This window comes from Cupressus sempervirens, chromosome 3, assembly GCF_028749045.1.
Source record: "Cupressus sempervirens isolate cs-2001-9-10 chromosome 3, ASM2874904v1, whole genome shotgun sequence".
Classification (NCBI taxonomy): Eukaryota; Viridiplantae; Streptophyta; class Pinopsida; order Cupressales; family Cupressaceae; genus Cupressus; species Cupressus sempervirens.
This window is the reverse complement of record NC_143120.1, coordinates 321,137,591-321,152,041: the sequence shown is the minus strand read 5'-3', so window position 1 is coordinate 321,152,041 and position 14,451 is coordinate 321,137,591. Positions and strand designations below refer to the sequence as shown.

At 36.1% G+C, this 14,451-nt stretch overlaps 1 protein-coding gene across 1 annotated transcript in view; it reads left to right on the top strand.

The window, feature by feature from the left end:
- The window catches only part of LOC149566287 (Nop53 protein), a 106,539-nt gene extending 103,390 nt beyond the window's left edge, over positions 1 to 3,149 (top strand). The window contains exons 11-12 of the mRNA XM_089819695.1: positions 2,515 to 2,594; positions 2,687 to 3,149. Coding sequence (XP_089675821.1) covers positions 2,515 to 2,594; positions 2,687 to 2,696 — 90 coding nt within the window. The 3' untranslated portion in view covers positions 2,697 to 3,149. The remainder of the gene's footprint in view (positions 1 to 2,514; positions 2,595 to 2,686) is intronic.
- The last annotated feature ends 11,302 nt before the right edge of the window (positions 3,150 to 14,451 follow it).

Genomic DNA, 14,451 nt, shown 5'->3' with positions numbered 1-14,451 from the left:
CAACCATATTTAACTCTTGTTTGTTTTCAGTATGTAAATAGATGTTGCATATTATACAAGTGGCTTTGAAAGGATTAAATGGGCCCCTTTGCATAAGCTTGAGAAGCTTAGAAGGGCATTGAGCATTCAAATGGGTTAATATCAGTGTTCCATAGGACGCGTCTCCCATGGTTTTGGGGTTGTACTCGTCCCAAGGACAAAATGTGGACGTGGGGATACATTTTTGCCGTCCCCTTTTTGACAAATTTGGAAATGTCCCCGAAACGACCAATTTTTTAGGAAACTTGGGGATGGCCAACAGTACCAGGGACGGTTTTGCTGTCCCCTATTTGTCCCCAAAACTGCTGGCTGTCCTCTTTTTTCCAGCCAATTTGGTAAAGGCAAAACACTCCCAAAAAATCATTTAAATTTTTTTTTTTTGGCTGTCCACACGGGCCCCTTGTCTTCTTAGAGACTTAATAAAAATATGCAAACCGTATTTGGTCCATTAAAAAACTAAAACATCAACTCTTCTCATTTTTAGATTCGACATACTTGCTAAGAGTAAGAAAAAAAACATAGAGCAACAAAGCAGTGAGGAAAGATTGTGTTTCGTATTTACTAACTATTTTAGTTGTACTCATCTTTATTTGATTCTGATTTCATGCATGTACTTGGAGCCTTTAGACATTTTGATTTTTGCTATATATGTAAGTGATATTGTTATAATGGAAGTACTTAGTATTTGCCATTTGATAATATCCATGTATTGATCTTCTAAAATGTCTACGGTGAATGGTTTATCAATGTTATGATATGCATATTTGAATTCTGTCTCTATATATAAAAAAATCCCCTATGTTTTTAATCGCCGTCCCTTGAGGTCCCATCCCCTAAATTTTTGGTTCAACCTGTACCCGTATCGGAAACATGTCCCCCTCCCGGAAACTCCGTGGGGCATAGGTTAATATGAATTCACTGTCTTGTAACATTCCCACTTCCAAAAAAAAAACCCTAATAGTACATTTATGACCCGTTTTTTGAATATCAACCTCGTCATCTTCACTCTTGCTCATTATTTTTTTGTTAGAAAACTAAAAACACAGCTGCACGTAAGCATAAAACAAAAAAACATCAAAAAGTCCTCTAAGTGTGCGAGGCTTTGAAATCAACAAAAAAATGTGACGTGTTATACAAACTTACAATAGATAGTAAACTTAAAATGATGTAGTTTTGATGCTCTTGCCTACTCACTATTTTTCTCCTTTTGTTTTCTCACAATTACTCTTCATGTGTCTTCATGTTATGAAAAATAGAAAAATGAATTTGGCTTTTATTTTAAGTTGTTGGTTTGAGTGTTATAACTTTAGGATTGGTGTAAAGAGGTGTGGAGTCTGTATGGGTCTCCATATTCTCCCCTAATTTTTCAGTTTTTTGTTTAATAAATTGGTTTTTATGTGGATTGAGTTATTGTATTGGCTAGTTGTTGTCTACTTTCCCCTGTGATTACTTGATAAAGTTTCTATGTTTCTGAAACGTTCCCCCTTTTTGAAAATTGGGTACGGATGGGGGACATTTTTGACCTATCTTGCATTCCCAATATGTCCTTCAGAGTATGGCTGAAAAATATTAGGGTAACATGTCTGTGGGTTGTGTGGGTACTAAGTAAATAAGGATGCAGCTAAGCTCAAGACAAAATGCACTGTTGACCAAAATTCAAAATTTTGAAAACACAACAGATTTTGTTGAAATTTTCAGCATTTGTTCGTCATGATCTGCATAATTTGTGATCTAAAAGAATTGAGAAAAAATCAGTGCTTTTGTGAATTTGGTAAAAAAATAGTTTGACTATATTTTTGTCTTTGGTGCATTTTATCTGGAGCTTAGCCAGTGCCAGTAAATAATGCCTGTAGTTAAGTATTTGGAAATGCCCTGGCCTATTGTGCGAACAAAGGAGTACTATATCATGTATTCTGTTTAAATTTTATACACATTTCTAACTCTGTGAGCTAGTTTAGTAGTGAACTAGACCTTGCCAATCCACACGCCAGAAATGTCGTATGGATGCACTTAAATCGAACTAAAATGGGTCTTAAACATGGTTGGTCCCACCAACCTTGTCTTAGCATTATTTAAGAATGTAAGTGTAATGCTCACATTTGCATCTCATAGAGAAGGCTTGTATGTTTCCCATTTAAAAACTCCTGAAACAGTGAACTGAAGGCATACTGATTTCTTCTGTCTTTGTAACCGGAAGCTCACTGTCGATGATGACACCTTATTGTGCTGTATACAATGTCCAAACGAGCATTATAAATTTGATTTTATTCTCCACGGTGTCTCATATCCAGGAATTTGTAACTTTGTTCCCTACTGTTGTCATTCTAGAAATAACAAAAAAATAATTTTTGTAGCAATGTAGCTTATATCTCCTGAAACATATGCAGCCCAATTTGATAGCAAGTAATCTTTTTCTTCATAAATTTCAAGTGTATTTGACATTATGACTAAAACTTCCTCTTTAATTTGATGCAGGGTTGTTATACTTTGGCAAGAGACAGGTTCAAGAGTTTACAGAAACGCGGATATTTTGTTCCACGTTCTCAACATAGGAGGTTGGATATCACTTACATGCATGTTAATTTAGTTGGTTTGTGGTTTCGAATATTCTAATTTATATTTAAGCCCGTGTTTTTTGGTTCACTAGGAAGAAATGAAATAGATGAGGTGTACAGGACCAGTGCTCAAGATTTTTTTTTACTGGAAAGCATGGTGATGTTACAGAGCATTTCGTTGGTAGCTTAAACACACTTTGTCTTTCGAGGAGCTGAAGTTTGGAAATCTTTATCAAAATGGTGGCATTGCATTTGAAGATTCCCACATGGTATGCAACCACTGAGCCATTTCTTAAAGATGGCTCTATATTTGTGGAAGCTTTAACTAGCTTTACATTTCAGTCTCATTAACTGCATTTGGTGAGTTTTGCAGACAAATATGTTTCTTGGGCCTAATGTTTCCTCACTTTTATTCAATTGGGGATCGCTATAGGACCCAGGATAGTGTAACTGTGTATTAGCCTTGGGTGAAGAAACTATGTAAACATGCAAACTTAATGCACAAACAATAGACATGAATACTCTAGCAATAATTAGACGTTAATTTTCTTCAAAGAGTCCTTCAAATTGAAATCTACCAGTCTGATACAACTTATTGGGCACACCCAAGATCCAAATCTGCATGCCATTGATGATCTTGTTGACTCTACACAGACTGATCCTTAAGGGCTTCTGTCCTGAATAGTTTACTGAGTGCCACACATGAATGTTGCTGCCTCTGAATGCCAAGTACGAAATACGAGAGGCTCATAGCATGTTTAGTTATAGTAGATAATAGAGAAGCATTTAGAATGATGTTTTTAAAAATAGAAAAATCATTTCTTTCATGCAAAAATCTACAGTATTATAAGTAATAGAATAACTTGAAAAATATTTGTAGTTTAAGATCGCATTGTAGATATTTGAATCAAAAGAGAGGAAAATGAACAAATAAGTATTTAAAAATAACAGTCCAATTGTTTTTTCTAAAATACATATAACCGATGTTCGTAATTTTGACCATAATTAATAATTCTCGAACAAACATTAAAACTTGTGTTGATTGACATAATGATTTTTGGACCAACATTTAAATGAAGTTAATGTAGCTAGAGCAGTGGAAGAGCTTTTAAGAACACCATAATAAATGTAGAGCAATGTGGAAGCTATTCAAGGTAGGTATATCTTTTTGTAAGATTGTTGATGTTAAACTAGATATGGTTTCTGACATATGTGATAGTAAATATTATAACTAGTAAGAGAATAACATGGATGCATCCACTAGTAAGAGCATTTTAACCATTTGCTACTTTTCTGTTGACAATTCACTCACTAAAAACATGTGGACCTGCAAATGGACTCCTTACACTATATATGTCAATATGTCTCTAGTCTAGGTGTTGCCTCTCAAATCCAGTAATTGATCTCTTACAAGTTTCACTGTCGGTGGTGGAAAAGGCTATGGCCTTGATTGACTAGCTCAAGTGCAACTCTTTCCATAAATTGCACTTCATTGTGCAACAGGTACGACATTTCCCTCCCTTTATTGTCATTAATAAACAATCACATTTCAAATCATTGAATACAATACAATTTTTTTATTGTCATTAATAGATAATTGCATTTTTAAATCAATAGAATAAAACCTAATGAGTAAGATAAGATAAGATAAATTTGTTAATGTCCAACCAAAGACTATAACATGGGTCTATGGGACTGGAAGCTTACACCAAGAAAAAACAGGCAAACAGAGCACCAAACGATGTCCATAAAAGAACAAACACAACAAAAGAAGAAGAAAGCAGGAGACATCATGGAAAAGATTAGGTATCCGTCTTCACAGGGAAAAAGTCCAACAGTGTCTGATCTGTGCGGCTACAGAGGCCTTGTGATGATAAAGCCAAGTGCTACGGGAGGAGTGTTACTAGCAAAAAGGTCTCTTGTAGGGTCTCACAGATCTGAAATGGTCTATGTTAGGGAAACTATACGGTCGCTTCACACCTCGAGTCGGAGTTAAGGGCGAGAAGGTGGTCATAATAAGTTGTGCTTGGGTTTGACTTTTGGAAAATGATAGCTCTAAAGTATGGTCATGAAGCTGTAAGGACTCATGAAGATAGAGCGCAATACAACACTGATCAATTTACATGAAAAAATTTGGGAGGGATATGCAATCTCTAAACATACAGTAAAATCTCCCTCTAATATCGTAGTATATGGGGCATTTGAAAAGAAAATGAATCTTAGATTCTACCTCTATAAAGGTACAAAGTCTACACACCCGATCCTCTCTAGCAATATGGTGATCGACCTGGATTCGGAGTTTGTGCAAGCCCACCTTGAAGGAGCCAAGGGAGATACGCAAGGTGTGGGTCCAATATCTATGTAAGTAATTAGGGCGTACAATAATCCCATCTCGAATATCTAAGAAGTGCTCGATGTAGAAAGCCATCCTCAGATGTAGTCCCCTTGGAGAATCCACTCAGGTCCGTGTGATATACTTCTTATAAATGTCAAGTTTGACATGCCTGTTCATCTCCTGCCAAGAGGGGAGTAGATGAGCAAGAGCATCCAATGAGAACTCGTAGGGAGGAAGACGGTCAATGTCGACCCCAATTGAACTCAATAGGATAGTAGCCTGAGCATACCAATTGTGGGCTCTAGTGCTAGGATCGGAGTCTGCAATAGCAATTGAGGAGCAATAGGCTAAGTAAGGGTATCTGTGTGGGCCTTCCTCCGAGTCAGCAAAGCCACAAAGATGGTGGAGAAACCAGATCAAGTCAAAAATGGCTGCTAGTCTGAATGGGTGAGCACCGAACTCAACCAAAATAATACTTTGTTGGGTAGATCTGTGACATCTGATAATTAGACTAAGGAGCATAGTCTGGGTATGCTCGATCATGGCCCAAATCGAGTCCAAAAGGGAAGGACCCCAAACCACCGAACCATAGAGCACTGTGGGTCTTATTAAGGAATCCATGAGGGATAACTTAGACGATGTATCCTGAAAGTGGTGTTTGAAGCATTATCTCTTGAGCATGGCAAGGGAACCCAACCTTTTACTAATCCGAGGCTGAATGGCTGATCTCAAGCTGAAACGAGATCCAGAAAACTTAACCCCAAGGTATGTGTAAAATTATGTAATTTCAACTCCCTGACCCTAGAAGTGAAAATGGAGATGTGAGGTCTTTAGACCATTGAAGAGTAGAGCAATTTGAATCTTGTCATTTGAAAGATAAAGACCTTTATTTGCATATAAGATATAAGAAGTCTTTTGAGGCTTTTTTTTAAGGATATTGAAAATGATTGATTTGTGAATGTAAAAGTGCACCTAAATGAGTGTAATATGTGGTTACACAATGTCACATAGGTTATATTATTTGGATTATTATTATTCAAAATATGTTCATTATTTTGCTCTTGTTAAAAAACACTTGTGATTAGGCACAGATCACATGTGAAGGATTGTATAGGGAAAAAGAATGATTACCTCTACCTCTAATGTTGGGTCAGCATGTAAGTTACGTTACCATTTACTATGATAAAATTTGAGTTTCTTAATTGCTAATCCACTTTTCTTTTGGCCTATTTGTTTGATTTCATTGTTGGCAATAGTATTTTATTATTTGTAAAATAGTTTTCTATGGACAATGTTTGAATCCTTTAGCCATCATTATGAGACACTAAAAATCTATGAGCACTCATTTCTATATTTATATAAGTATCTCAATTTAGCAACTGTAACATACAATAGCAATGCATCTCTTACTGATGAGTAGATATCGAGAGTACATTCATTGATGTTTTAAAAACATGTCAATATATCATACATGACAACATTAAAAGAAAATAGAAAATGGGTGATTGTTATAAAGCTAATTTTACCCCTTTAAGAAAAAGATTACACCTTCAGAATGATCCTTATGTATTATGTGAAATGTCTTCTCAACTAACATGTCAGTTATGGACAAAATAAACTTTGACTTACATTGCTTCTTTGTGATGTCAATGTTTTGATGATCTCAAACTCTTGCTTCCAAACCAAAATTACGCCTTCACAAATTTCGAGTTAGTTTTTTGAGGAAGAGGAGATCTTGGCATTTCCAAACCGCTCTTGATGTCAACTAGGAGTGACATCATAAACTTGAGCACGCCTATTAAAAGGGATGAATAACTATGAGAGGAGAAATTGTGGGTTTTCTAAAGAGAGTTGTCAAATCCTTTTTCGATATGACCATTTTCAACCACATAAGAATCTTCTTCGCATATTTGCTCCCTAGATTTACTCCGTTTTTACCTCTCTCTCTATCTATTCCTCTAAATCTTTACAAATTTGATTTTACTTTGACTTCAATTAAAATAATAATATTTTTAACTTAAATAATCTTTGTATAATTTTTATTTTTTAACTTTCTATTTTCATATAGTTTTATCTTTTTAAATCCAATTTATGTTTAACTATTTACCAAATTAAATATTATATTTATCTTCCTTAATATAATTTGTAATATATTAGTAATACATTATAAATATATCATTTCTTCATTTTCATAGTATTTTAGATAATATCCTTTTCAATTGTTGAATTTATTTAAATTCTGTAGGATTGCATATTTTGTTTACATTTTCACTTTTTTAATGTTGCTTAGATTTAAGATAGTATATATATATATATATATATATATATATATATATATATATATATATATATATATATATATATATATATAGTGTTTTTTTTTTGTTCTTATGACCAATTCATTCACATGATAAAGTGTCTAATCACCATCTTTCTGCAAAGTGAACTCAAATTCAACATGTTTCTATGTAAGTGTTAAACAATGCTTATGGAAAGTAGAAAGCATCATTTCATCCCGTGTGTTCATCAATGTATATGATCTATAGATAAAATAGATTTAAAAATATATTTATAATAATCAATGAGAAACAATATGATATTTATGAATGAGGGAAATTTTTTATGTCAATTATGCCACATTTGATTTTTGAACCATGGTTACAAATCTTAAGAATGTAATTTATGAGTTACAATTTATCATCATGGAGTGCATTTTGTCATATGATTCACACACAACCTTCCAATACTTTCATGTAGTAATAGAATTGTTAAATGTGGAGCAATTAAGTGTGAGATAATTTCAACTTATTTATTGGCAACAAATATTGCTTCAAGTTTGAAGCATTGCCTCCTTATTTATTTCCATTCTAACTCGTGCTCGGCAAATATTGCATTTAATACATAATGTATAGAAAAGAAACCCATATTCAATTTTTGATCAAATAAATATTTGGCTTAATTGAAAATGGTTGTTAGAAAAACTCTAACTTCATGCTCAATTGTGATGCCATGAAATGATCCTTACAATTGTTTTACATCTCCATTTCCATATTTTAGTCGACTTTAAGATTTTTAAATTGTTATTATTATTATTACATTATCGTTTCAAACTCTAATTGCAGATTTCAAATGCCATTTTACTCATTTCAATATAGAGTGCACTAAGCAAATTTTGAATGAGACGCGTCTTTCTAGATGAATCGACATAATGTCAAATGCTTATGGTATTTAAATACTTCATTGCTTATTGTCAATACCTTGGGAGTTCAATCTGTATGAAGTGATATTTCTCCCATGGTGAGTTTCTCTCTCCACTATGGCACTGCAAGGTGAATTTGGCTCATTTGGGATGGAGTTGCAGTTTGTAAATAGGTCAGGAAGAGCTAGGCTGTGCATTGGTTTACAATTTGTCACTCCTTGAATTTTGTTTATACCTCGACTCTTGAGTGCCTAATGTGTGAAGGAATAGGTTGTAATCAAAAGATGGGTCAACATATGGGTGATATCAATGCCCTCTGAATTGAAAGGTACAACTCCCTTGCAGGTGTAAGATATGCAATAAATACTGCCTTAGGTAGATTAAAGGTTTTGGGGTATGCTCTTAGCCAGAGAGAGAGAGAGAGAGAGAGAGAGAGAGAGAGAGAGAGAGAGAGAGAGGAAGTAACCAGATTACTTGTAGGACACAAAAATCCTTCCTTCATATTTAATAGAATGTGCTTTTGGAAAATGTAAGAATTAGCTTCGCAACATACCAGAAGTTGCTTGTTTTCGACATTGAAAACAATTGAACCTTTTTCTTCATCTCGAGGAAGCCTCAGGACTTTGTCTTTTTCAAGGAGCTTGATATGGACTCCCAGAATGCATTTCCATTATTTCCATCACCCAAAAATGGCTTCTAGTTCCTCTATCAAAAAAGTGGGTTCCAAACTACTCCTTTGGGTAGGGGAGCAGTCGCAGAGGTGCAACTCCGACATAGTCTTAAGACTAGGTCATTCTTCATTTCTGGAACCAATTAGGGACTTCTCTACCTTAGATACGTTGCTCTGAACATCTCCATCCTTTATTCCTTCAATTGTTTGCTTTTGGATACTGTCTTTCTTCCCGTGTTAGAAACTCACTACATGAGGTTCGCTTCTAGTGAAGTAGTAGGCAAATAGGTGCTTTTCCGAAAATAAGCACAGTTAGACAATTTTGATTATCCAACTTGAGATTTTAGTTTTCTTCTCATCTAGGAAGATACTCCACAACATTCCCATCCAATCCTAGGTCACCTAATAGGCGAATGCATATTTGATATGTATGAATCTATCATGAAGGGTCAGGGCTGATAATAGAGCAGTGAAATCCAAAATCCCACTTAGGCAAGCTTAAGGCAATTGATGAAAAGAGAGCTACCTATGGGCAACTTGGACTTGGACTTAGACATATTATATTAATCTTGACTCCAAGTTAGAAGCTTAAAATGATGAAACTAAAAGTTTGGCAACAATTGGCTTTGACTGGGGACTTAGGCACGCAAGTGCCTAAGCAAGGGACCTAGCATATTTGGCTTCGCACAAGAAAGAACAAAAAAAGAAAAGAAAGAAAACCTAAACTAAGCGCATGCAATAGGAAGCAAACTAAGCTAATAGAGAAGGGAAAGTAAAGCTAAACTAACACACACAACAAGAAAGGAAACAACACCTATCTAACCATGTATAGTGCAAGGGTTACCTGCTTTCTCTATTAGATCTTATACAACTTCAAGTTTTGGCCATTGTAGGAATATGGTAGAACCTCTCCAGTGGGATAGGCCAACTTGAAAGCATTATGCTGATAATCTTGAACAATCTTAAATGGCCATTTCCAAAGAGACTGAAACTTGGAATGCATACCTTTTGGGTTTATGTCTCTTATTCCACTTCAAGACCATGTCACCTTTCATGAATTTCCTTGGACTCTTTCTCTTATCAAATATTCCTTTCACTTGCATCTGATGTTGAGTGATTCAATCTACAAGCTCTTCGCTTTCCTCTTGTAGATGAGTCAGGTACATGACCCTCTTCTCTAAGTCGTCCTTGAATGTGTTGTCTTCAATCACAATCTCTAGTTTGCAAGTGGAGAGCTCTAGGGGTAGGGGCAAGTTAGTGTCAACTCCATAGACTAGCTCAAATGGTGAGACTCCAATTCCTCACTTTAGTGTAGTCCTATTTGCCCATGATGCATCATCCAACTTCTTATGCCAACTTTTCTGGTTGTCTGAGACTAACTTCTTCATGATACTAATTGACTTCTTGTTGCTTGATTCAGCTTGCCCGTTTTCTTGGGGGTAGTAGTTTGATGAATGGTGCAATTGGATGCCATTGTCGTAACAAAATTCTACAATTTTTGAGGATGAAAAATATGAAGCATTATCCATGATCAACTTCAATGGCATGCCAAATCTTACAAAGATATGTTTCTTTAGAAACTCACACACTACTTTTGAAGTCATCTTCTTTGTTGGCTTGGCTTCAACCCATTTGTTGAAATAATCTGTCACCGACAAAATGTGAGTGTGACCTTGGCTCGATGGAGGTTTGATGGGCCCTATGAAATCAAATCCCCATTGCTGAAACGAGGCTTCAATTACTACTGGCCTGAGAGGTAGAGAAGCTAACTATGGCTTGCCAATGAACATCTTACACTTCTTGCAATTAGCCACCCATCTATATGCATCACAAAACAAACTAGGCCAATAGTAACATTGTCTCAATATTTTGAATGATGTAACAAACGAATAGAAATGTCCACCGCATGCCTCATCATGAAACATTCTTAACTTCTCCTGTTGTTCTTTGTCTACACACCTTAGAGAAGTGCCATAAATGGCTTTTTTGTACAACACACCATCATGGATGCCATACTTAGCAGCCTTATATGGCCTTTTTGTACAACACATCTCTTCTTTTCATAACAGTCAGATCCTTAGGACACTTACTGTATGTTAAGAAGTGTGCAATGTTGGAGAACAATGGATCTTAGAGACTTACAATCAACACTTTCAGAACCTCCTCTTTCGTACTATTTTCTCAATTTTTCGACATTGTTCTACATAGGCCATTTCCATGCACCAACTTGGTTGGCTTGATTTCTATGTCATATTCTTTCAATTTGGCCACTGAAGCTCCTCGGGTATTGCATTCTATGTCTTGCTGGGTTAGAATACTCTTCATTGCTGAATCAGGCACATGCACTATAGAGTGAGACTGAAGTATAAAAAACCTAAAATTCTTTAATGCTCTCACCATCACATATGCGTTCTTCTTCATCTGAGAAAACTTCAGCTCGTGGTATTTAAGTGGCACACTCATGAAGACAATAGGTGTTTGTATTCCTTCTTTGTTCTCTTGCATCAGGATGGATGACAATGTATGTGGTGAGGCATAGTAGTAGATGATGAATTCCTTCATGTAATTTGAATGGACAAGAACAAGGGCCTTTGCAATCGCACCCTTTATGTCTTTAAATGCCTTCCTTCTAGAATCAGTCCATCTAAAGCTTTGACTACACTTCATCATATCTACTATACATTTAGTAATTTCAAAGAAATAAGGGACAAAATGCCTCAAGAATTTCACCTGACCAAAGAAGGATTTGATTCCAATTTTGCTTGATGGAAGGTTGAGTTGCTGAATTTCTCAGAATCATTTCGGATCAATACATTCCCTTCTTGTGACACATTGTGTCAAAGAAACTTACCTTCTATCACTAAAAATACTAACTTCTTCGAGTTGAGAGAGATACCATGCTCTCTGCACCTTTGCAACACCTTCTCCAAGTCTTTCAAATGGTGCTTTCTCTTCTTGGAGAAGATAATGAGGTCATCTAAATAAACCACTATGATTTTACCCTTTTTGTCTCCAAACGATAGGTTTATGGCATGTTGGAAGGTTGCTCTTGCATTAATCAACCTGAAAGGCATCCTATTGTATGCAAATGTTCCCCATGGAGTGGTGAATGTCGTCTTGTGCTAATTAGGTTCATCTACTTCTATCTGGTTGAAACCTAAGATGCCAGCACGTATTGACATCATTTCTGACCCAGTTATGGTCTATAAGAGACAATTCATGTTAGGAAGGGTGTAGTTGTCCTTGAGGGACACTTGATTAAGGTTTTACAAATCTATGCATATCCTTATCTCTCCACTTTTCTTCCTAACATGCACTATGTTCGCAATCCACGTTGAGTGATGGATTGGATAGATAATCCCAACCTTCAACATCTTATCTATTTCTCTGAAGATAACATATTCAATCATAAGATTATAATTTCTCTTTTTTTGCCTAAAGGGCGTTGCATGAGGTTCAAGGGGGATCTAATGCTTGAATTTCCCACCCATGAGGTTCTTTGAATCTTCATAACCCCAGACAAACACTTCTTGATAGCTTATGAGTAATTTCCTCACTTCAACCCCTTTTTCATTAATTCAATTATTTTCTATGTTGATCATCTTTGGACTAAGCTTAGTTCCAATGTTGAGTTAGACATATTCGCATGTAGTTCCTCATTTCTTATCCCTTTCTTTTTTGACATATGCATCATGCCTATTCAAAAGCTTCTCAAGTGAAACTAGACGGGGAGGAGTCTTATTACCTTTTAATTGTACCATGCCTCGTCCCAACTTTTTTTTGCTATCTGGTGTCAAGTCATGACATGGATTGACACTTCCTTCAAAGTGTTGGCCTTAAAATGTGTTAGTTCCCTCAACGAAGTCTTGAATGTTCTTGTCATTTTGGAATACTTTCCATGACTCGACATTATCAGGCACGTTAGGTTTGAACAAGACTTGCATTATATAAAGTTGATCCTTGTAGTATGGATGTGGAAGAAGTAGGGATGCCAAGAATGCTAATGAATCATCTCATGCATTTTTCTCCCTTGGAATTGCTGCAATGGAGAAGGCATCAAAGCCTTCTATCTTGTCTCGTACTTTGTTCTTGTAGTTGCGCAATCTATGATTCTTCACCATGTATTGATTGTGAACTTACTTCACAATAAGTTCCGCATCACCTTGGGCTTTAAGAACTTCTACACTTCTTTGTTTTTCCACAACTATGCCCAAGAGAAGGGCTTCATATTCGGTTGTGTTATTGGTGTTCTTGAACTCCATCTTGCAAGAAAGGTGTTTCAATTTTCCACTATGTGATACCAATACCACACCAGCTCCTAAGCCTATGGATGCACAACTTCCATCAAATTGAATTGTCCACACTCGCTCACAATCAAGGGGTTATGCTTCTTCTTGTTTATCGGGTGCATCAATGAACAACATGTAATTTCCAATTCCATCTCTTGATAACGTAGCTGTACTTTAGGATCATCTGACTTCATCACTTCGAATTTAGATTTTTCCTCAGGTTCAATCTTTACTTTCTTGCTTCCTATTGGAATGATGGCATGAGACCAATCAAGTTTGATCTCTCCTCCCATGTCTCTCCAGAAACTATGTCTTAGGAGCATGCCTTAACTGGCTAGTATGTCTACCACTAATATAGTTAGCTTTAGTCTTTCTACATGATAAGCTGCTAAGGTGACTTGGGCGTCCTTAATATGTCCTATGGGGGGGACTTGCTTAGCATCCATGGAATAACAATGCACAAAGGTCTTAGTTAATGGTAGACCTAAAGCTCTAGAATAGTGTAGACATGACATTGTCTGAGGCTTCTGAATCAATTATACAATTGCACAATTTATGGCCATTAATGAATATGGAGACATAGAAGGGATCGAGTTTCTGGCCAAGGGAGGTATCTAGGATAGTTGACTCTTCTTGGAATAGATTAGATAACACATGCTCTTCTTTAGAAGGGGGACTCACACTATCACTAACATTGGCATCTGCATTAGCGCTTGCATTAGTATTAACCTTATCTCTACAATAATCAACAAGCTTTTGCAATTAAGAAGGATTTTATTTTAGATAATCAAGAGGAGATATTTGAATTCTAGCATCATTGCAGTATTGAACAATATCCGATGAGTCTTGAGACCTACCACTTTGCTCCTTTTGTGACGTTGAAGGCATAGAGTTGCTAGCCTTGGTTGTCATAGCTAGATAGGCATTATTCTGAACTAGAATGGATGAGGTTGGAGCCTTGTTCTTCTGGCCTCTGGTCATCACTGTCATGTGTACCATCCAAGGTGGCAAAGCAATCACTATCTATTTCTGAATCCAACTCATACTCTAGATAAAAGTTTCCAGAGTCACCATTGGTAGTAGGGTCATCTTCACTTTCTAGAAATTCCATTGATAAATCCTTTGTTGTGCTCATTTGCATGTATTTTGTCATCCTAGGGCAAGAGTCACCATCATGGTTTGCAGCCAAATAGAACATGCACATATTTGCCTTCTTAGGAGGGGCTTCTATAGCTAGCCTTTGTTAGGCATGCGACAATTGTAATACCTTTCCTTCATGATTCCTTTTTGGTATATCCTGGTATGGTTGTTGAAATGATGGACCAAGATTTGTAGTCTATCTTTTCAAATCAATCATTTTATTT